This window comes from Melopsittacus undulatus, chromosome 5, assembly GCF_012275295.1.
Source record: "Melopsittacus undulatus isolate bMelUnd1 chromosome 5, bMelUnd1.mat.Z, whole genome shotgun sequence".
Classification (NCBI taxonomy): domain Eukaryota; kingdom Metazoa; phylum Chordata; class Aves; order Psittaciformes; family Psittaculidae; genus Melopsittacus; species Melopsittacus undulatus.
Window position 1 is genome coordinate 79297174 of NC_047531.1, and position 25083 is coordinate 79322256.

Genomic DNA, 25083 nt, shown 5'->3' on the forward strand with positions numbered 1-25083 from the left:
GGAAAGTGAGTGATGAGTCTGTGTCCCCAGCAAAGAGGCAAAGAACTTGCTTTGCAGACTGAGTAGTTGTTTCTTTCGACTGTTGTTGTCGCTTTTTCCTTTCTTTTTTTAATTATTGTTGTTATTACTGCGAGTCCTTTTTATTATTTTTAACTTTTTTATTATTTTTTTTCCTGGTCTTTCTTTCCTTTTTTTAATTCTTCCTTTTTTCATTACTTCCTATTTTTTCCCGTGGAGGGAGGGGTGGCTGCCTGGCAGCGGGTCGGTTGCAAAAAGCGAGAAAGAAAAAAAAAGCCAAAAAAAAAAAAGAAGCAAAAGAAAAAAAAAAAAAAGGAAAGAAAGGGAGGAGAAAAAAAAAAAAGCCAAACAAAACCAAACCAAAAACCAAACCAAACAAACAAACAAAAAAAAAACTTCATTCGGATCTGAAAGTGGCAGGAAAGTGCCTGGCAAGTTGCAGGGATGGAGCTACACAGCTTGCAAGAGGCGTTAAAAGTGGAAATCCAATGTCATCAGGTAAAAAAAAATACCAACAATAAAATTATAAGCAAATAAAAAATGCTCTCGTATCCCCGGCGCTTTTGAGAGGGAGAGGAGGATCGGAAGGGAGCCCGTGATGCATGCTTACCAAGTAGCCTTCGCTTCTTGTCGCAGGGTCTATCGATCAGGGGAGGGGGGCAGCGGGGCCGGAGCCGCGGCCGGGGCGGCGGAGGGGGGGAGTGGGGGCAGCGGCGGGGACCCCCTGGGCCCCCCCGGCCCCCCTCGGCAATGGCGAGCACTTCGCCAAAGTAGTTTTGCGGCTTGTTTGGCTGAGTTTTGGTTTGGGGTTTTTGTGTGTGTGTGTATGTGGTGTGTGTTGTGGAGATGCGGAGTTAACGTTGCGGTCGGTGGTAGTGCTGAGTGTGTCTGCGTGAGTGTGAGTGAGTGTGTGCGTGTGTGCGAGTGTGTGTGTGTGTGTTGGAGAGATTAGGACGAGACTTGAATATTTATGAGCTTTGCTTGAAACTGACTCGCAGTGTTTACTTGCCTCTTTGTTCCTTACCCCCCTCCCTCCCCCGTCCACACACATACATACATTTAAAAAAAAATCCATTAAACTTGAAACAGTTTCTAATTCCTCCTTTTTTTGGGGGTGATTTTTTTTTTTTTTTTTTTTTTTTTTTTAGAAACTAGTTGCACAGATGAAGCAAGATCCACAGGTAAATGCAGATCGTTTTTTTTCTCTTATTCAGTATTTTATCCCTGCTGTAATAAGCGCAGTTGTGCTGGGACAGCAGGATGAGAAACTTTATCAGTAAGAGATCTCATTTTGTAGCCTGCACTGAGCTTTCTTACTAAGGAGGGTGTTTTGTGTGTGCATGCTTTCGTACGGCTTTGGTGGAACGGTTTTGCCTTTGAACAATTTCTAGATCGCAAGTTTATTCATTACAGGGGTTAGTTTACACTTTGCCTTTAATATGCATCTTGTTGCCGTTTTTGCAGAACGGGGATCTTAAGAAACAAATCCATGAAAGGCAATCAAGAATAGCAGCTCTTAATGAGAAACAAGTAAGGAACAGATCGATTCAGCTGTGTTTGGTTTTTCTTCTTGTTTTTACAATGCACTATCTAAACATCCGAAAAGTGTCTGCGTTAGCTGAAAAATACCGACAGCAGGGAATATAACATCCATTTTCCTAAGCGTAAAGTAAGAAAATGCATGTTTTCAAAATGAGGTCGGAGTCTCGGATGTCTTGCTGGGGGAAGGAATGATTTTAGTACTAGTAGTAGAAAGATAAGCAGTAGTTAAAACGTAAAAAAAAAAAAAAAAAATGAGGCGTCCATTTTGAGTTGGTCGACATGTTTTAGGAATATGGAAAATTCTCCTGTCTTGGGCTACTTTGTGCACTTCCGTGTAATGTGCAGAGCAAGAGTTGGGAGGGAGGAGGCTGGAGCCGAGTTAGGAGCCATTGCTGGGTTTGATTACAAAACTGATTTTTATTGATCACTTTATTTTCTTTCTTCTTCTTTTCTTTTTTTTCCTCCCCACTTGCCTTTCTCTTCCCTTGGTCTGATCTGACGTGTTAGATTTTGATTCGAGTTCACTTAGGCACTTTCACTTTCCCCCCCCTTCCAAAAATATGAATAAAAACAGATTAACCTGTTTCAGCTGCCGGGGGGGGGGGAAATACATAAACCGGGGAGGGGAACAAAACAAACCAGAAACCTCCTACCCTCTCCCCTCTCTCTTTCCCCCTTCCCTCCCCAAACTTTCTCTTCCCTCTTTTTGTACCCAGTGACCCCAGGGACCGCTGCTCCGCCCGTGACCCGCTCCCCGCCCCCCGGGAGGAAAGTTGCCGGGCGCGGCGGGGGGCGGCGGGCGTTCAGCACCGCGGACAGCGGCACCGCCGCCGTGCGCACACTCACGCCCGCACACTCGCATTCACACTCACCGAACTATCCGCACCCCCTCCCCCCCGGGCCCCTGTCCCCACTTCCAGGACTTCCAGTGCAGGAAGTGCAGTTGACAAAGCCAGTAGGAGATCTGTTTGAGCCACCCCCCCTCAGGGTTAACTTTCCCTCTCCACCCCCCCGGCTCCTTAAGCCCCCCTCCCCTGGGGGCCGGCGCGGCAGTGCTGAGCTCCCCTCCCCGTCCCTCGGCTCCCGGCCCCGAGGGCGACGGGAGCGAGCGCGGTTCCACCGGAATGCAGCAGCCCTTTCAGCACCGGGGCTGGGGACAGCGCCCGCGGGGCGCCGCGCTGCCAGCCCCACAGCCACCGCCTCCTCCCCGGCCAGGGACCTCCGGGGGGAGGCGAGGGGGCACGTGTGCGATTCCACCCCTTTTCTCCCCTTCTTTTTTCCCCTGATCTTGTTTTGTTTTGTTTTGCCGGAGTTGTGGTTAAAGTTGAAAAGTGATCCGTGCATATATAATATTTGCCCATAGGTGATAGTGATTATATGACACCCTTTTCCTTCCAGTTTATTGTAATCAGAATTTGTCAGCACTCTCAATTTGGTAGTGGAAGCTTCCATTTTGTGAGGAAGGGGTGTTGGTTTCTTCTAACATGGAGAAAAGTCTGCAGAGTTTGAAGGTGGGGGATGGGGCCCCATTCATGCTGAACATTACCATTTTGATTGCTTTGATGCCATTTTTGGAGGGGGGAGGGGATAGAATACCCTACTCAGCAGAGCACAAAGATATTTAATCACTGTATAGAATCAAATCAGATACTTTCTTTTTTAAAGCAAATCTGACACTACGTGATAGCTAAGGGCTGTTAGTCCTTTTTTTGCAGTGTAAAACAGCAAGTTGTTGATTCTAATACTACTATGCTGAGTAGAAGATTCTTTTTTTTTTAAACAAGGTAACAGCCTTTACTGCAACAATACATCTTTATGTGTTCTTTCTTCAATATGGAAATAGTTTTACTGTTCTAAGTGGGTATTTAGAACATACATTTGATCATTTTCCCCTGTATTGTAGCAACTATTTCAAGGCTGTTTAAATTTTTATGATCATAGTAAATGAGAAGCTATTTATTATGTGTCATGCTGGAATTTAGATAAGGCAGACACATTTGAAAATACAGTTTGAATGTTCTGATTCAGCTCAGTGAAAAAGGTTTTTGCTAAGCTTGCACAACATATTTATGTATAATCTAAACTAACTAGTAAGCAGTCGTCATATATTTATGACTTGCCCTTCTCATAACCTTATAAATAAATCTATAAACTATGAAATAATTAAATATAAAATACTAAAATTCTGTAAACAGCCTATTTGGCCTAGCAGGAAACTACTGGTTTTAGGCAAAAAACTAGATGTTTTTTTACTGATTTTGTTGTCCTGTGCAACAGGAATGTATAAATAAGAGAATAGCTGGTTGTGTGGTGTCCTTTTGCTCCAGACTGCCACCTCTGGAGGTCTAAACTGAAATCTTTCTTGGGTCACAAGTGAAATGAGTGTGGAGGTCTTAGCCTTTGACCAAGTCATAAAATGGTGGTGTAACTTTGCAGACTTGCTATAATTAGTAGTTGCTCGTTAGGTAATGGCTTATAAATGAACTATTAGTCCTTGAGGGCATGCAGGAGGTGCACTGAAGGCTATTGAGACAATAGATGGGCGAAGGTTGAAGCCTTTTAGAGGTGTCAAGCTCTCACTTTTGTGGCTATACCGAAACACTTAAGCAGGCAATGTAAGTAGGGAGGATATTTTTACATAAGTATTTACATTCCTTCCCTCCTTGCTCCCCCCACCCCCCCCCCCGAAGATTTGTTTAGGCACAACTAATTCATAATTCAATAATGTATACCTTTGATTGTGCATGCACTGAATACAAAGGATGCTAAAATTGCATTTCAATTAAACTGCACATGTGGATGATGAAACAGACAGTAAAATGAATGGATGATCACATCATCCACATCTGTTAGAAATACAGCAGGAGTGAGGGTTATCTTTCAGTACCCCTATTCCATCAGTTTTCCATTGTTGTCATTGGCATTTCTGGCAGTATTTCCTTTTCTTGAAAGCTACAAATAAAGACAGAAAGGACTGAAGGACAAACTCAACTTTTGGTGAATGAGGCAAATGTATAAAATAGACTTCTATGCACAGTTGGATTTTAAGTTGCAACCTAGTTAAGGATCCCTGGCCAGCCATTGATATTCCTTTTATGTTGGTTGTTTAGAGAAATATGGAATTAAATGCAGTTTTAATATTTTCTCAGTGCTTTCAAATAAGTACTGCAGAGCCATCATTTTCATTATTGAAATGATGCAGCTTCAGTCAATACTTAATTTGGCATACAACTCAGAAAGACAAAAGTTAGACTTTTGTTAGAAGAGTATCTTTCATCTGCTACAGTTTTGATGAATTGTAATAGCATTTGAGAGTGGGTTACCTCTTCTTTAACAAGATATGATGTGTGAAGACTCCATTAGTTGGTCCAGTGGTTTTACACCTTCAATCTACAGCACATGCAGAGCAGCGGTAACATTTTTATCTAAATTGTCAAGCAACAAGCATTTATATGTAAATAAAAGAGCTATCATAAGAGCAAGCATTGGCCTTAAAGCACACCAGAGGTGCTCTGCTGCATGTGATTCTTGCTTTCTTTATGTCCTTAAAGAGTCATTAAGGGTCTTTTAATTTTAGAAAGTTGCCTCTTATTAATTGTTAAGATAAACAAATACACAAACCTTTAACCTCCAGTCAGAAGTTACTTGTTACTGATACAAGCATTAGGTGGTAAGCCAGGTCTTAAAAATTAACAATGAGCATGTGTGGGCTACTATATTTTCAACTGCGATGAACTCTGAATTCAGACAGCCTGTCCTAGAGCGCAGTAATAAAAATATGTCTTCCTGAAAGACATTATGTGTATGCCGTTCACTTATGCACTGCCTCATTTCTTTACCATAATTTACTATCTATGCAGAAAATCAACATTAGTGTCAGGCAGGCTTTCCCATCCTGTGTTATTGCTGGTTTGTATTTTTGGGTAGTATATCTGAAATTAAATCGCTGACTGTATTTTGCCTGTGGTGATCACCAGCAAAGCCTGTTCGTGGCAAGTGTGAGACTTCTTGAAATTTAAGTACAGTTTTTACAGAAGTTGTTGGAAACAATTTAGCTCAAGATGTCTGGTTTTACTGATGTTGTATCTTTGGCTGGGAGAAAAGGAGAACGTGTGGTTTTGGTTTGTTGAAATTCATGCTGTGCTGGGCCTGGAAATGGCAGCATTGTTTACCCATGTTAAAGGGTAAATTATTGGTATTTGCCAAAGCTCAGTATTTCATACGGCTGGGTACTTTCAGAATTGTTGAAGTAAAAAAGGGTTATAAGCTTCAGTGAGAACTGAAGAAAAACCTGAAAGGCATTTCCAAATCAAGTTGAACCTAATGTCAAACTCTGTCCCAAGGTACACACAGCACTCCCATTTGTTGTGCAAGAATTGCATCTATGTATGACTTGGTGAAGTTGAGGGAGACAGGGTGATGAGCTTCCGGTTGAAGTATTAAACTTTTCAATCAGTTCATTGAGTTCTTAAACACAAAGACAGCAGGCATTAAATATGGGCTTGACTTTGCAGTTCTTCTGCACACTGAGGTCTTGCTGACTTTGCTGGGAAATCTGAACAACTGCAGAATCAAATGAAACTTACTGCATCAAAGTAAAGATTAGTTCTGGATTGTAATTCAGAAAGCTTCAATTCCTTTTTATTTATTTATTTTATTTTTTTAAGTGCTAAAATCAGCTAGTAATTGATTGGTTGCTTTTGCTCTCTGTATTAAAAATGACAAAACTAGGGAAGAATTTGCCTTCCATCTCCTTGGAGAAGAAACTTGCATAATGACAATCCTAGCATTCTGTTTGTGCTTTCAGTAGCATTTCATACTGGGGAAAAGGGATAATAAAGGACATTTTCATGGAGGTGAAACACAATGGAAATTTGTATACTTGTGGCTTTCTGTCTTCTGTTAGTTTGCCCTTGTAAGATTCATGGGAATCACACATCTGTATGAAAATGTGTACTGGAGGTGGTTAGAACCACTTTTTTTGTTTGGTAGCTGCTTGACTGGCATGTGAAATGCTGTTTCATTCCAGCATTTTTCTTTGACTGTACATTTTTCTGTACTTGTACAGTATATCACTTGGCAGGGCTAAGAGTTGAAAAGTAAATGTTACATTCATTCTAACCATTTTAAAGAGTTCACTTTGATATTTTAGCCACTTAAAACACCTGCTGTCAGAACAGTACAATTGATTTCAATTAACTTTGAATTTCTTCAATAAGATGACTCTTATAATAACTCCAGTAATCCCATGATGCCTCATTAGAGGAGCTGGCTATGATGATTATCCCTGTGATTTAGCAATTTTTTCCTTACAGTGCCTTTGTCTATTCAGAAAAAGGAATTATGCCAACAATACCTTTTTATTTCACTTCTGATTTTACACTAGCAGTACTTGCTACCTGTTACACATTGTAAAGTATCTAATTTATACTTGCGGGAAACAGGTATTTATTCAGATATACACAATACATCCCCTTTGAAAGGGGAGACCCTTTCAGAGAAACTCAACATAGAGTTTTGTATAGGAACTCTATGTCTTGGAGTTAGAATTTATTTTAGGTTTTTTAGTACACACAGTTAGACAGTTAAAAGTGGTGCTTCTGCAGGAGTCTTTGTCTAGACCTCTGGTTTAATGGAGCAAACTCTCCACTGGTTTGTGCCATGTATGCACCTTATCCAGAGCAGTGTATCACATCAGGCATTCATACCATTTATGCTTCAGGATCTTGTCTGTGGACTCATTCTGCTTGTGGAAGAGAAGGAGAATACGTCTCTAAATGTCTTCTTTCTATAGCATGGTGCTAGAGAAGGGTTTTGAATGGTAATTTTAACTCACATTTCCAGTGGGGTATTGCATCACTCTAAACACTTCTGGTATGTTCAAGTAGAGAAAATCTCTTTTCATCTCATTCCAGATTTGATTTTCGAGTTGAAAGCATGAAGGCGTATAAAGGCACGTTAATACAGAGTTACTTTTAACTTTCCTCTCTATGCCTTTCTCTTTGTGATCAAAGATAAAATATGCAGTATTTTTGTACTTGATTATAAAATTATACCTTCCTCTCCCCTCCGTCCCCCAAAACAAAATCTGAAGCATCAACACAATTTCTAATCAATAGAGTTAAAGGGTAGAAGTTTGCAAATCAATAAGACAAGGCTGTGGTAAATGGTGTATATGTGGCCGTGATGTCAAGGAGGGCAATTTGTACACACAGAGTAGTTGGACGTAAAGGAAGTATGAAAATGGGCTGCAAGTTTAAGATAAGAAGAAAAAAAAAAAAGAATTGGACTAATTGAAATGCAGATTTGTCTTTCTGCCATGAAAGTAGACAGTTATTTCAGCCTAACAGACTTGTATTTGGTTTATCCAATCCTCATAGCTGAAGCACCTTAACCACACTTCCTTTGTATGCATGGATATAAATGTATGGGTTGTTGTAGGTTGTTTGGTTTGGGTTGTTTGTTGTTTTTTTTTTGTTTTGTTGATTTTTTGTTTGGGTTTTTTTTACTTAAGGTGGTACTACTTTCATTTGGAAATGTTCTTCTTGGGCCAAAATGTACTTCCTTAAACATGTTTCCCCATCCTGCCTTTTTTCTTTTTTTTTGATTCAGCTACTTACTGTTATGTAGTAGCAATTTCCAGAGTGTCATATGAAATTGCTGATGCGGCTTAGTTCTAGCTACAACCTGCGACTGCCAATAGTAAGCATCTATTGAAATCTAATATGTACACAGGGCTTTTTTGCACAAGTACAGGCAGACCCTTCTGGTTAATATATGGAGGAAGGGGGAAAAAAAGGAGGATGTATTTTCTTTTTTTAACCCATGGAGAAGTTCAAAATGACCCTTTGACTGCATAAAAGTAAACCAGAGAACTGGCCCTAAATGCGGCTGCAGTAAAATCAAAACAATAAGTACCTGGGAATTCTGTAGATATGATGGGTTGTGTTAATTTCAGGTTTTTATGGGCAATCTGATTTTTAGAGTTGGAACTTAGTCTTATGAGCCTGTGCATTGAGGCTGTGGCAAGAACAGTGTGTTGGCCTGAAAGTTTGTCTGATTGCTTGCATTTAATCAAGAGAAACATACAATTAGTCTTGAAACAGAAGTTAGATCTGTGTAGTGTATAGGTTGTTTTCCTTTCCGCACTGATGTAACTTGATCATCTTAGTACTTTGTGATGTAGCTTACCTCTTACCCAGCGAGAAGGAATGGAATAGCCCTTCTGTACAAACTCAGCTATCGATGAAAAATCATACAAGGTTACAGAAAGTGAAAATGTGTATTACATTTTGATTAACATGAGTCAAGTGAGAATCACTGATACTTTTGACATGTGCAGAAATTAACCTGCATTTTCTGTAATTTTCCATTTTTCTAAAGCACTTTGAATCAGCTAAGATTGCCTAAAGATTTATTGGTGAACCAAAGCCTTCTTAAGAATGAGAAAGATGAGAGAAGCTTCCATTCTCAGAAATGTACAGACTCTGTGTATAAATGTGCTTGTGTGTATGTGTGGTTGGGCGTGAGCATAAGGTCTTTCTCTTTGCTATCATTCAGGCAGAAAGCCAATATGCGCATGTAAATGAGCCTGAAAATGTAATTAAAAATATATACATACTGGGGACTGTGATACAGAATTTAATATGAGATGCAGGTTACAAAGTGACAAGTAACATTTCCTATATAATCACTGATACTAACTCTCATCTGTGATTTATGCATCTCATGTGTTATTAAGTGCCGAACAGATAAATGCTGAAATTACTTCTTTAGATGTAATTTCACCACAATGAGGGAATGCAAAGTGTGTCTTGCCCATTCTTTTCCCTTCAACCAAAACAAAAGCCAAAATACACCTACCATGAAAATGTTACTACGGAGACTAAAAGTATTTTATATAAGATGAGATGAAGACCTTTTTGATAACACATCTTCCCTGGCAATGAAAATGTGACAAAATAGTCTTATTTGTGTTGTTAACATATTTAAGATCAAGGAAATTCCGAAAATTGTTAACATACATCTAGGAACTCATACACAGATGGAAAAGATAAAGCTTGCCAGGTGAAAGACATAAACAATCTTGGCCTTTACCTCAGTGTAGGTAACAAAGGCTCACACATAAAAGCTTATATGAGAGGCAATTCAGAAACTCCAAACTTTGGGCAATAAGCCAGTTTTCTTTGCCTGAAAGTATTTTCTAAAAGTTAAGTTAATGCTGGGTGCAGAAGCTGACATTTCTGCTCTCCAGCTTGGAAAGAAGCTACTTGGAAAAGCTTTATTTTGCATTTAAAAATACAAATGTAACTCTGATGTATTTCTATCAACAGCTCCCTAGCCCATAAATATATACAACCTAAGCCAGTGCCTTATTTACGTTATTTTATTAACATTCTTTGCTGAGTGGGCTTGAACGAAGCACAATTTCTCATATAGAGGATCTAATTATAAACACAAGGGACAGAACCAAATAAGCAGTCTTTAAAGGGAAAAGAGTCTAGCAGCTTTGTTTAAAGTGTCCTTTAATGAACTTCTTTAGCAGCTTGTATCTTAGCAACACATTTTATTACATACCAGTGCGGGAGAAGCAGTTTACAGATGGAGTTGCACACAGTAATTTATTTCCCCCCCCCCTTTTTTTTTCTTCCTTTTTTTTTTCCCTACTTCTCTGTGGTGACTCAACTGGAATGTGCAGAGTAGCTTTTCTAGCACTGATAGCTCACTCGAAATCCCTGATTGGTTCATTTGTATCTGTTCTGTTTTGTTAGTTGATGAAAAAGGCATTTAGTATGGTAAATGCATAGTGATTTTGCTTGCTCTTAGAAATTCAGATATGACTGTTTTGAATAGGCATGGATTTAAATTAAAAAACAACCCAAGGTTCTTTCAATGCACTCTTTAACTTGTATGTGTTCCACTCAGCGCTAGTCCTCGTTGCACACACAGGCGAGTTTCGAGATTTGTAGGTTATTTACTCTCCAGTGTAACACAGGGTTATTTTAATCTATCGTCTGTACTCCTCTAAAACTAATTGGAATATAGCAGTGACAGGAATATTTGCAACCTTTTTTCTTTCTTCTTAGACAAAAACTGTCACTTAAACTTCAAATATATAAACAGCCCAATTGAAATACTGCATTACTGTCACTCCTTCAAATGACCTATACTACTCATCTTTGTTGAAAGAAATACTTTTTTGTTCTCTCTGTTACTAACTGAAGACCAAGTTCTGTTTGCATGTTTGAGTGGAAAAGTCTGTGTATACCTTTTTTCAATAGCGTCTGTTAAGGAATGCAGAACTACTGATTATTTGTATGACCAATAGAATCTAGACTTCATTATTTTTTTCTCATAAATTAAAGGGGAAAAACTGCCATTTATGAGCAAATGAAATATTATTCAGCCCAATTTGCATTTTCTGCTGGCTAGGCAGGTGTAAATCCAGAAATATATTTCCCTGGAGTTACCCAGAGTTTGCACTGGTGTGATAAAAATCGGAATCTGGCCAGAGGGAGAGAAGCAGGTGAGAAGAGGAGAGGGCAGATGAAAGCAGTCCAGAGTGTTAGAAGAGCCCAAAGAAGATAGAGATTGTTGGCTTAGAGATACTGCTCTTGGGGATGGCTTCATTACACTTGTGTTAAGAGCTAATAAGTTAGGATTTAATATTAAAAAGAAAAAAGCGATCAATTTCTTAAAGTCCATTGGTATTTGCAAGTAGACAGGAGATGGTTTTGAGAGGGATTTAATTATTTATTTGCTTAGCATTGGTAAAATTTCCAATAGCTGTCAAACGTGTTTCTTGTATCTTTAGTTCAAAACAGAAATTTCTTCTCACTCTAAAATATGGATGGATAAATCTGACTCAGTTTTCTGGTTTCAGTATGTCAGGCAACAGTCTGCCTGTTATCCCCTTTGCATCCGCAATATCTCAGCCTTAATAAGAGCATAAAAGAAGTCCTTTGAACTTTAAAAACAGAAAGTGTGGTGCAAATGGAGGAGTAAAAGACACAGTCCCACCTACCTCTAAAATGCTGTGATATTAGACCCAAAGCAGAAGTATCTCCTCTCAAGCCAAAAGTGATTAAGTTGCCATGTGATTAACTTACTTTTGCTTTTACAATTCACTCCACTGTTTATTAACTTAAATTGGATTGAAAAAACTCTAAGCTGGGGGAATGCTTCAGAATCTTGCACAATCACCAGGATTAATGATGACAGCCTGAACTGTCAAACAAGCTAAATCATGAAATTTGCAGTATTGCTAGACAAAGGGTTATATGTTTTTCTGCAGCTGTATTGGCCATAACAGAAGGGACCGGCAGTTTCTGATTACAATTCATGTCCTGTCATGAGAAATAGTATTTACGCTATGCACAACATTTGAAGACCATGTCTCAGGGTAATTTTTTTCAGTGTGGGAGCACTGGGAATATTTAAGTGAGGTATAAAAGCAAGAGTCTTAACATATTTGGAAATTTCCTTTGCAAATGTTGTGGTAACAGAACAAAATGAAGAACTTAATTATTTTCCAAAACATTTAGGAAGTAATTAGTAACCTGTGTATCAGATTGGCCAAAACAAATCAACCAGCTCCAGTTGTTCATTTTTCCTTTAATAAAGAAAGAAAATACTGTTTGTTTTCTTTTTTCAGAAACACAAGCATTTCCTGAAACTTCTTTAACCCTCTGAGTGCTAGCACTGCACCTCATTACAGAAGTACTTTTACTAAGGGAAACTTAAAGGAACTTCCATCCCAAGATGAAGCAAAGACTCATTTATAAACAATGAGAGCAGGAACAATAGAAAGCTGAGTGCATTCTGCATGAATAATATAACTGAGGATTGTGAAAAGCCAATGATTTTCATATGCCAAACTCAGTGTGGGAGTGCAGCATTCAGATGATTTTTTCGACATTGGAGATTCATCCCTTCTCCCCCCCAAGTGTATGTGCAAACATACACAGAGGACTAGCACTGATGATTAAAGAGAGTCATGAGCAGCTCCTATGCAGTGATGTTGAGACTTGGGTGTAAATTCATAACAACTGATGGAACTTAGGTTGAAATCTAGGCCAACACTTGGCTTTAATATATGCCTTAGGTGGGTGGAGGAAAGGCCAGAGACCTGTTTTAAGAATAGAGTTTGAGCGTCAGTCTATATTCGTGGCTGTGAGTCTGATTTTTGTTTGCATTCGTGAGTTTTTAAGTCACAGAGCTTATGAGGCCTTCAGTATGAACTCATATTTCTGACACCTGTAATATATCATTTTTATTTATGAGACTAAGCCTGGTTTTAAGCTTTGGTTTTCAGGCTTCTTGGTTGAAAAATTTTGTCTATAGCTGGTATTTTCTCCTTTTTTTTCCTTTTACATTTTCTTAATTAAAGTCATTTTGACTTTTCATTCTAAAAAGCTGAACTGTAAGCCCTTTAGATGTGGGTCTACCTTTGTTCTGTGTGCATTTAGCGTTTGTCTTAATGATATTGCCTTCCAGAACTCCCAGACCATAAGGTAATGCAAAGTGACTAATAGATTGAAGGCAATAGTAGCTGATGTTTTGCCATACACAGAGGCAGGATAAACTTTCCCCAGAACTCATCTTTGAATGTCTTTGCCAAATATGTTACAAATACAGAGCGTGCAAGCTGGAATTTTCCTGGCTTAGGCTGGCTGAGGCAGTCCGTTCCATCACTGTTATGGACTGCTATCCTATAAAGATGTTCATAGTTTTATAGTAAATACTATATATATGGTTATTTTCTTAAAGTTGAGGAGTTGTGATTTTTTTTTTTGCAGTTCAGTCCCTGGTTGCTCTTTGAAATTGCCACCTATTAAACTGATTGCTGTCAAATGGTAATGATGGATTTTGTAAGATGATCCAATGTCATGAAAGCTGGACTGAAATCTACTAATGTATTTCCTGAAGGTCCTTCTACTGACTGGCACTGTTTAGTTCTACTAGCGATAGCAGTTCTGTTGGGTTCAGTTGAACTGTGACTGTTGAGACTTTCCAAGCATCTTGACCAGGTGGATGTAACTTCCTCCACCATCACCAAGCTACTCTTTGTAAAAAAAGGGTCCTAAGTTGACTAACAACTGTTACAATGTTTTACTTGGTCCGTAAGAATGTTACTCTTTCATTAAGCTAGTTTCAGCTGAGGCCACTGTTACTTTGCCTGTGGTATTTCTCTAAGGACTGGCTAAACTTTCAGATTTTGGTGTCACTTGCAGTAATTTCTTCAAAAAATAGCTTTGAAATGTTAATTCAGGATAAATTCAAAATAATAACTGGGCAAAAATTATTACATATTTACTTAATGATTCACTATTGCTTGAAAAAGATCTTTTGATCAGCAGATACTTATGTATTCATCAGGTGGGCTGTTACAACCTATCATGTGAACATCTAGTTTTTCAGATGCATAGTTCTCACCAGACTGGACACATACATGACCTGAATTTTATTGTGATGAAGATTCTGGACACAGCTGAGCTCTGAGCTCCTATAGTCTGCTGAGTTATGATCCACTGAAGTATTTTTACCTTCCCAGGTTAAGGATTCGTTAGGTCGGAACAATCCCTTCAAAGACATTACACTATTTCAACTTAGAAGGGCTTGAAGTTAGTACTTGAAATGGAGTACTGGATGTCCATTGGAATTTGGTTTGATATGCTGAATGTGCAATGAATCAGTCTAAACCAGAAATTATTTGGTTGCTTTACAAGCCTATCCAATATTATTCTGAGATAACTGTCTTCTGTCTAGACTAAGAGCATCCAAAATTTTTGGGTGTATTTTTTCCTGTTTTGTTTTGTTTGGTGGTTTGTTTTGTTTTGTTTTTTAGTGGAAATGGCTTAGAAGGAGAAGTAGGCACAGAGATTTATGTTTCAAAGGCCAGATTCTGCCTAACTCAATTGTTTTGACATAAGCACCCTTCATATTTAAAGGAGAAAAAAACCCTTCACCTGACAGAAGAGGATTACAGACTGTATAGAGATCCAAACACTCAAAGAGAATGAGAAACAGGAGTAAGAGATGATACCTAAAATAATGGGAGAAAAGGTTAAGCTTATGGGTTCTTTGTGAACACAACAGGGAGACCCCAGTATTGGGATGGGAGATCAAGAGAAACATTTAAAAGTTTGAGATGAGAAGATGATTGTCTTTCCCATTTTCTCTCAAGCTGAGGAGCTTCTGTGGAGAAACAGACCCATAGCTGGCATAGGTCTGAGCAGTTTCCACTTCCAACATTTCCTCTTGTTCCACAAGGAATAGAAACTACCATTTGAAGCCTTATAAGCTAATGACAATAGGCAGAAATTCTGTTGTGCAAGTTTGTTGCTAGATGGGGAATTAAGACAAGGATTGGTATTCCTATGCACACTTTTCAGTCTTACTCTGTTTATTTGCATGAAGTTGATCCATTCTTGCTTGGAACAAACTTTGCTGGGTATGTACCCAGGAAATGTGCAGCAAGCTGTGTTTTAATGTAACTGAAATCAGTAATGGTTAGACATTTTGAAATGCTGTGCACTTTTATTTCTTAAGGCTAATATACTCTGCCTCATTTTAATTACCAGCTATAACTGGAGGTGTGATTGATTTTTCTCTACTGGAATGTCATTACTAGCCTTTCTATATTCAGATGTCCATGTTAAAATGTTTGAATAACTCTCTATTTAGAGTTATGATATCTCTGCTCAGTGTAGTGATTTCAAGCTGAATCATTTAATTTGAATTTATTCTTAACTCCCAGAATGGATGTGTCAGTTTTCCTCCCTTACTGTGTACCAAGAGGTAATTTAAAGCTGACCTAGGAAAATGCACAAACGACTCCCTCTTACTTTTCGTTTAGGTAAACCTGCCTCAGCTTTCATAGGGCAAGTAGGAAATACATCAACACTGTCTGAGAGATGTTGACATCTGATGCTGTCACTTGCCATGACTAAGATTATCTGTTTCTAATGTAAATGTTTTTAAGGAGTAGTGCAAGTAATCACACAGTGAAAACTAATCTTCCACTGCACACTGGTAGTTTTGGCTCCCAGCTGGCTCCCTATCTTTACTGCCTCTCTTTTCAGATTCCTAATGTTTGTAGCATTATCTGGTACATGAGACCCAGAAAATCAATGTGATTCATAAGCGCAGTTGAATCTTATTTGGCTTAATTTACTCTTAACATTTTGCTCACTGTGGAAAAGTAAGCAAATATAACTGAAAAAAAGCATACCAGTAGCATTGTTTAAAGTTAAATAGTACTGGCTGTTATAAAAGAAGGGAACAAATGAGTGGTCTTCCAATATTCCTTTTTGTCAAAAAGTAGTATTTTTGGACCCCAAACTTTACCACTGTAGACCAGTGCTACTAGAAGCTATGTAAGCAGCCTGGTAGGGGGTCAAAATGCCAATGGTGGTGGGACTGGGGGCTGTATAGGTTGGGTTAGGTCAGGTCTCACTGACCTAGTGGTATCAGGGTTGTGCCATAATATAACTGACCACTCTTTTCTTCCCCGGAAGATGCTCAGATACCACAGATATAGTTGACCTTATACAATTCTTCCCTGGCACAGTCATGAACTCATGCTGTCAGGATGTTTTTCAATGGTGTGACACTCCTCCACAGTAATGAGTCTTCATAGAAACACATGACTACATCACACAATTAAATGGAGAGCTGAGTATGCTAAGGGATTAGTGTATAGTGGTGTGCTTGGTGTATAACAATTGCTTCTTTAAAACTTGAGAAATACATGTTGGGTAAAGGTAAATTATACAGTGATCCTCTCACTGCAACTACAATAGAAATGAAGGTTGGGTCTTGTGTTAGTCTCAAAGAAGTGACAAGAAGAAGAATGAGGTTCTGGACAACTTTCCAATAGAGAAAGTGGAAGCAAACAGCCAGTCTCTTAATATCCAGGGGAATCTGTGACATGCAAAGGCATTGAGGAGTCTTGGCTGGCTGCAGGAGAAGAAAACACATAGCAGCAACTTCTTTGTGAGCTGTAATGTTTGGAACTATTCCTCCAGGATATGCAAAAAAATGTTAGGGGATGAAAGGGTAACTCAGCGTGTTAGCCAGTCTCTTGTTTGCTGCATGTGGGGAGTCAGTTCCAGCTGTCGTAAATTTTCTGATGCACAGATGCTTTTGTCACATTAAGAAACTGATTTCAAATTGTTTTCTGTTCTGGTTCTTAAAGCATCGGTCATAGGATTGTCTTTTTTAATGATTTGAATACAGAGGGGTCTTATGGTTTTGGTTTTCTTTTTTCAAAACAGATTGCTGACTTAGCTTGTAGGACCACGTTGGTATTCTCACAGTAAGTCAGAAGGTTTCTGGCACTTCATGCTCCATTGTGATTTTGGTACCTACAAGAGGCTTGAGACATTTTAGCATAGTGCAGAGTTGTGCTTGGATGCAGGGTGTAAAAGAAAGGGCTCTACACAGTCGAGAGATGAAGGTGACAGTTTAAGTTCTGACACTGCTATTTCTTGTTTGCTGCCAGGAAGCACCAGAAGATGGCATGGTTTGTACAGAAGCATGCTTGAAAGTGAATGAGTGAGCTTGCGAAACTGCTATTAATAAACTCGGGTAGGGTGTTAAACACTGTCATAAAGCAAAGCAGCAACATGCAGTATTTTAATCCTTATTTCTTCTTTCTGCCAGTAAGGGACAGCAGTGAAGTCTGGCCTGTCAGCCTATCCCTTTCTGAGTTTGGATGGCAGCAAAAAGGGGAGGGAGAGGTGAAAAGACAGCAAGTGTGATGTAATGTTGGTGCAACATACACAGAAAGGTCAGCCTGGTAAAAAACGGCTATTGATGGTAACTGGAAAAGACATCACCTTCTCTCTCAAAGTATTTTGATGTAAAACTTCCTGTATCTCCTCTGTATCTGTCAGCTGAGCCCTGAAAGGCACAGACTTATCCCTCTAGTTTTTCCCTTCTCTCCCTTCAGTTCCCAGAAAAAAAGCTGTGAGGAGCACAGGGTATTAAGATGATATTTTACCACCTTAACTGCAGTGCCAGAGTCTGCTAGTTTTGGAGATTCAAGGTGTAAAACTGTTTGTTTCATCTTATCAATCCTATTGTTAGAAAAAGTAGGAGTGTATTTTAAAAAGCTATGTCTGTGGGATTCTGCAGTATTAGCAAGCGCTGCGTGGCCTCCCAGCATTTTCACTGGAAGAGAGGAGGAGGTTTCCACACCTCACACTGCTCCTTTCTGTGCTCAGAGGTACTGCCTGCCATCTAGGGGGAGGAGAGTTGGTGGAGCTTTTGCTCTCTGAGTTGCCGTAGCCTGACCAATGCACATTATAACCTGCTTTTTACAAATAGAGACAGATGTATGTTTGTTTTCTCCCATGGGAGGAAGAGGAGCTGTGTATGATGTGAAGGGACAAGATGCCATTCATTTCACTTTAATGAACTGAGCCAGCAGATAAACACTTAGGTTGTTTCTTGTTGGTTGAAAAACTCAAACAGGAAAGCTACTAAAAGGCAATAATGCATTTGTGTACATTTGAAAGGAAAGGATTGCTGTTACTTTACTCAACCCAAAATTTGCTTTCACAAAGCTGAAATTGGTGAAAGTTTTTACCAATTTTACTTCAGTGCAGCGGTTTGAATTGGTTGATATTGTATCTCTGGCCTTCTCCACATGTAAAGGACTATGAAAATGTAAAGAATTATGGAAATTCTTAGTTAAAAATTAAAGTACAGGTATTAATTTAGGCAGAAGAAGAACCACTTAAAACTATCTCCCCTACCATAACTGTTTCAGCACATGACATGCTGTTGCTGATAACCACTGCATTGTAAACTTCATAGAAGAGCTATGTGGTTAAGGTTGGTAATACCAAGTTGCTATGCTTTTGTTTTGTTTTGTCTTAAATATTTGCTACCCAGACGCTGGTACTTCCTTTTTAAGGGCAGGTTCAGCTTAGCTGTGTGACTTGGTCTTTTATGAATTTTTGAGGCAGAGAGCCTGATGTTGATTCCAATGTATGCCAGGAGTAACTCTGCAGAAGTTGGTGGAGTGCTGTAATATTGAAACAGCTTTTAGACTAACCACAGTTCTTCCAGGGGTACTTGGAATTTGCTCTTTGTCATCCTGTAGGCTTAGTTCTGCAAATGGGAAATCTGGGGGATAGGTCATATTTTCTGCTAGTTTACTGAAATTGGTATGTTTACGCTAGTGGAGAACTTGGGTCAGTATGAGTGAAAGTCAGATTTTAACAGACCTATGAATAAATGCACCCTGTTAATTTCTTTTTGTCTCCCCTCATTTCCTTTGGTAACTACTGTGTTCTGATTCAGGGATACACATAAGTACATTGATTTGCAAGGATGCGTAGTTTGGATTTTCATGTTGAAGCCTGGGGTGTGTTTATTTCACAAAGATTCAGTGTATGTAGAAGTGTAAAGAGGCAGTGATTGTTTCACAAAGTTGACCACAGCCTTCAGGTTTTGGGTAACTATTTCAAACTTCTTTGGAGTAACTCAACTTAAGACTAGCTGATAAGGATGTTGGAACTGTGGCTGGCAGGTTAGAAAAGCTCCCCATGTATTTTCACAGTGTAAGAGCTGAAGGCAGTTTTGCATCAGACTCAACCCTCTTCCCTCTCCCCGCAGCTTAGTTGGACTTAGTAGCTAGAAGTAAACATTGTGTTGGATCATTCTGGAATTTTATATCTGCAGCATCATGTGAATCACTTTGCAGATGGGATGCTTCCAAGTATAATGAGTCTATAGATGATGTAACAAAATGTAATTTTCGAACTAAAACTACACTAATCACAGTGGGGGGTAGGAAACACTGTGCGTATATAAAGCTAACATTACAGGATTACAGTCGGAAGCTTGTGAGGAATACAGGGAGTCTGGTTTTAAATGCAGTTCTGTATCTGTGGTTGCATTGCCTCTCCAGCGTGCTCTTTGGTCTATTCCTTAAGGCATAAAGAGTAGTACAGTTAAGTGCAGCTCAGTTCTAAGAAGTGTCAGTGTGTGCAGCTAGACTTTTCTTGCTCAACAGATCGGCTTTTTGCTGTGTAGCTTAATGACGCAGCATTGGATTTTCAAAAGCTCTCGACAATGGCCTATAGTATCTCTTGCTGAAGTCAATACGAGTTTTACTGTTGACTTCAGCTGAAGCAGACTAAGTACTTCTACAGTGAGAGCTTTTGTTGAAACCCATCTGTAACTACAGCCCCATGTGTATGTTGTTCAGGAGGGACTGATCACAGCAGCACCTCTGGTCTCTGTTCCCAGGCCCTTGATCAGTTAAGTTCCTATCTCCAGTGTCAGCCTTAGTCCAGCAGCCCCTGGGGGGTTCTTTGATGGGAAGGAACAATCAACAGTAGGACTCATTAAACTTCACTAAATTTGTAGGACCTCTCCAAGGGACATGTTCAGAAGTGACTTTTCCCCCAGTTACCTTCAACATGTTCTTTCCTCTCCAGATTTAGTCAGTGTTGGCATCACCAGTAGAGACCCAGACCCAAAGCCATTTCAACATCAATTGAAAGGGTCCCTGGCATGCAGCCTGGATTCAGTTCAACTTCCTTACCGGCTAGATTAGTTCTCATTACCTTCAGTCAGTTGGCTACAGATCAGTCGTGCTGTCCTTGACAGCTGAAACAATACGGGTTTAAAATGGGGAAAATGTGTTTACATTCACTCTTGGAAATCCCCAAACATATGAAAGGGTTTCGTTCAGGTTTAGAAAGCCCCGAATGCTAAAGCCAGATGTCAAGCAGTGACTTGGTGAGTTTCATATGAGAGTGAAACACTTGTGCTGCAGAGGAAAGGAAAGCAAAGAGAGGCTTCATCTGATTGGGAGCGTGGAGTCAGAATTAATTCTGCAAACAGATGTTTCCAAGGCCAAGTTATGCATGTGCGGAAGTGGAATTATAATAGGTGTTATTTTGCTTGCTTCTTTAGCAGACATCACAGAAAGCTTTCTGTAATATTGTTGACCTTCAAAACACTGTAGAAACATGGCTCAGTTAAGTCAGGCTGCCAAAATGGTGTGTGGATCTCAACTTGCTGCAAATACATAGCTGTGGTTATTTAAGCCTAATGGTCCTATGGCTTTTTTTTCTCTCCTATATATATTGTTCTGTGAGTATAAAGCCTTTGGAAACTAGGGTTTTGATGGTTTTGTGCCTTATCTTAGTGCTTAAGGAATAGGCAAACTCTGATTCAAGGTTTTGCAGTGACAGGCGAACACAAAGGTGTTCTCAAATACTAATTCTCTAGTGCCCATTGAGAGGTGGTCAATGGTGCCTGACATTCAGTTAGGCCAAATAATGAGCCTCATGTTTTTGTGAAGCTTGCTGGTAACTTTATATCCTCAGGATGTCTACCCTTCTGTCCAGTTTTGTTGAAATTCCACAATAGGTTCAAAGTAACACACAAAAGTATTACAATTCTGTAAGTATCACTTCCTTATAAAATGAGCTTTAAAATGGTTTTATTATAATATTTTTTATACCTTTTTTTTTTTTCTTTTAAGCTTAATCTTACCTAAGAGTTTCATCTTCCATCTGATGTGAGTGGTGGACTTCAAGCTGAAAAGGTGCTCTTGCTACAAGTAGCTCAGAATTCTTTCCTACTTAGCAAGTCATAGGAAGAATGCACCCTTTTCAGCACTAGTGAACAGCATTTCTACTTTTCCATTTATTTCAGTAGGCAGCAGTGGCATTTGACCATCCTCAGAAATGGCTGAGAATTCTGCAGGATGAGGCTTTGCCTGGCACACCTGCTCCAGGAGTTGCTGTCCTTGTCCTTGCTTCCTCTGATGGACATAGAGCTTGGCTTTTGTTCTGTCTATGCTGTTGCCACCAGATTGTGCAGCTGAAACTGTATTCTGTATTTTGCATTTCTAATTGGTATTTGCAAAGGGCAGTAAAACTTTAAAATTAAACATATTTTTAATTTCCCCTCTGGGGTATAGGTAACATCGATGAGGGTAAGAGAGGCTATAGGAAACCCCTCATATTGAGTGGGCCATACACCCTGCTTTACTCCGTACAGAGTTCCAGGCTGGCTTTGTTTCATGGAGGAGGCCACTCTAAGAACCTCATGAATGAATCAAAGTTTTCTGGAACCTGTTGGGCTTTGGTTTGGAGTTATTATTTAGGCGCAGAGCAATATGGCAGCCAAAGTTAAGGTACTGTTGTAACATACTGCAGATACAGGTCTAATAGACTGTACTTCAGAGGGTTTGCTGTCTTTGTCCTCCATCTAGCAACTAACTCTGAGTGAGGGCAGCCGAGCAGTTGACCACTTGGTAGGTAGGTAAAAGCTTAATTTAATTGTGACAGCGACAAAAAAAAAGGAGGAACAAAGAGGTACAGAAGGGCCCCAGATTTGATGTGACTTGGAAAGAATGTTCTAGTGGTTGAGTGACTGGAATGGGTCTCTGGAGGCATAAAATCAGTTCCCTGCTTTGGTGATTTTTTTCCTGTGTATAATTTAGCCAGTCCCTTAAGGACACCCGATCCTCCTTTCGTATTTTTTAAGCACAAGTAGCAGACTGCTCTTATTTTAAATAGTCACCACAGTATACTTTCAGAATAAATACCTTCAAGATTGTTGAGTATCAGAATGCTGAGTAGTCCAATTGTAGTGTATATACATATAAATGATATAACTGTAATTTTGCCATGATCATATAAATATCTGAATTCAAAGATATCAAAATATCTAAATTCAAAGATGTACAACACAGAAATCCCTGAGAAACTGAGAATGTTCTCTCTTTAAAATACAAAACAAAGTCCTTTTTCCCTTCAGAATGTACAGCCTCACTGCTGTTCACTGGTTTGTTTCTGTTGACAGTCTTGAAATAAGATTTAAGGAGAAGTCTGAAAACCTGGTGGACTAATATAGGTCAATATATTGTCAAGAGGTCTTTGTATAGTCATGCGTCAGGCAAGGGCCAAATGAAGCTAGGAGAAGTTTTTTCATCACATCACAGACTCATTTGTTAATGAAAACAGGAGCTCTGTTCTGAATTACAGTTCTTGCTGTCACTGACATCATCAGCAAGACTTCATTTTTCTTCAGCGAGGGCAAAGTTATCAGAAGCGTTCACATCTTTGGGTGCTATCTTAAGTGAGGATGTGGCCACCTTTTACCCTGCCCTGGCATGATGGTCCTGCAGTGATGTGATGGGTGAAGTATCCTCACTATAAACAAACAAACAAAGTTATGTGTTTCCCCCAGGCTATAGATTGGTTAGTGAGACCTGTGTTCAGGATTATGGCTGCCATTTGGCCCAAACCATTCTCTACAAAAGCAGAACTGTGCTGTATTATTTTGCAGCGTATGGTGCACTGATCAGCAGTGTCACTGGTATTTTACCAATAGGTTTTCAACATGCTATGGAGTGGATTAATCCCACAGACCTGTCATATAAAATCTTTCCATTTGGTTGCTTGCTTTCACAGAAGGTTCTGTAGCAGTTAACTACAGACTATTTATAACTGTCTTAGTAACTAATATTAAATTATGCTTCAATTTTTCATGAATAATCACAAAAAAATTCAAATGAAGAATATTGTCTATATTCTGTCTCCTAGAAATAGAGAATTCCATGTATACATTAGTGCAATCAACGTGGTAATTTACAGTTTCACAGACCTTCAACAAGTCATGCAAAATCCATGGGGTGTCTATTAATGCTAGAGTGTTAGCTGGAAATCTGATAGAGCTGACAGATGTGTACTGTGAAAGCTCTTGTTCCTTCCTGCACAGTTTCTTTGTATTCACTCATCTGTGAACTTTCATCCACAGCATTGGTTCCTTCTTAAAGCCAGAAGAGCTCCATTTCCTTAATGCACCTTAGGTAAAATTAATTTTTTGATATAGTGTATGATCCTCCACCAGAGGATTCTGTGACTATTGAAAGGGTTCACTACTAAATTTCTTTAGTCTTGCTTCATAGACTTCATTTGATTTTGGTGGGTTAGAGGCAAGGACTTCATGGCCAAATGGGGGTCACAGTAAAGTTTTTAGTTTGCTTCTGTAATTCTGGGGTGAAGCTTTCCAATAGGCACTGACTACATGTCCTAGTAGCTCTCTGAGCTGCAGGTTCCTTCCAAGCATATTATGTTTGATGATAGCACAGGAAATTGATTTTTCTGCTTCCTAGTTGGAGCCAGGAGGTAAGTACAGTTGATAGGGTGAGCTATACCTACCAGATGTAGATTGAGCTATGCCTACCTACTCAAACTGACTCCAACGTTGCCATTTAGAAAGCCTTTTAGATACACTCTAAATCTCTTCAAATGGATACTTGCTCTGGGTGCTGGAATTTAGGCATTCCAAAGTGCAGTGACAGTCATAGTCACATCTGTCCAGTGCCCCAGGTTTTACCTTGCTCTTCCCAAACATCAGGAAGATGATGTGTGCATCACAATCATGTTGAACTGCAGGATGTTGAGGATGTATAGTACCTCTTAGGAAGTGCCTCACAGAACTGGTCTATGGCTTGCCAGGCAATTTCTGCTCTGTCGTGTGTGTGCCTCTTGCATTTAGTGGAGTGCCAGTGGCTCTTGCAGAACACAATCAGACTTCCTCAGAGATTTCACATTCCAAAACAGTTGTTTTAACTGAATGTAGGGGAGAACAGATACAGGCTGTGATTTTTAAAAATACTGAAGTCTTTTTAAGTGGGTCAGATTGTTTTTTTATGCCTATATTCAGCTATTTTTGATCTTGTCACAATTTTAAACCCCGCTGATCATGGTCTGCTTCACTAGCCTCCAGGTGTTGCTTCCTGTATGTGGAAAACTTGGCAGTTATAAATGTTTACTCCTAATGAGTTGCCTTTTGTGAAAGGGCATTGATTTCTTGATCAACATCACAATTTTAAATGGCCTTTGTAAACTCTGTTGCAAGTAGCTGCTTGCAAAGTTCAAAGACTAAAAATTAATTAAAATCTGAGGCACTCTTCAGTATGAAATATTTAGTTGTTTTCTTTCTTCTTTGTTAGGAATGTCAAACGTTTGTGCTAAATTGGCAGCTAATGGTAGCTGTGAGTTAATTTGGTTATTGCTTTTTAAGGCACTGCTAAATATTCAGGTACAGTTCCACTGTTGTAACAACTATGGTCTTTTCTGCATTTGCATTTGTAAAAATAATGGCTAATATCTTGAAGCGGCAGTGAAGTGACTGCACGTTTACTGATGACAGCATTTTGAGGATGTGTTTCTGTGGTGACATTATACAGAAACTTAGCTGCTGGTTTTCACTCAGAAACCTGTTGGCTGCATAGATAGAAGTGGCTGGATTTAGACTGGGAGGAGGTCCTCAAAAAACCAGAAGGGTTAGAGAGTCTGATCTTTCAGGAACCTTACGGATTTCTGAGGGTTGTATTGATACTTTGGGGAATAAGCTCCAACCTTACTTCAGTGTTAAGTTTATGTCTGTGGCAGATTGCGCTGTATGTTGTGCAGGACTAGGAGTGGAATAGTAGCATTCATTTCTATAGCATCAGTACTCTAGAACTGCCTTTTTATC

At 39.4% G+C, this 25083-nt stretch overlaps 1 protein-coding gene across 3 annotated transcripts in view; it reads left to right on the forward strand.

Moving 5' to 3' along the window:
* Positions 1–462: 462 nt before the first annotated feature.
* Positions 463–25083, forward strand: part of PHF21B (PHD finger protein 21B) — a 161315-nt gene continuing 136694 nt past the window's right edge. For 2 of the 3 annotated variants that reach the window (XM_034063068.1, XM_005147993.3), the window contains exons 1-2: positions 463–516; positions 1483–1548. In XM_034063068.1, coding sequence (XP_033918959.1) covers positions 463–516; positions 1483–1548 — 120 coding nt within the window. Of the gene's footprint in view, positions 517–1166; positions 1200–1482; positions 1549–25083 lie in introns of all 3 variants that reach the window. The other variant, XM_013128753.3, reaches the window with a different exon arrangement.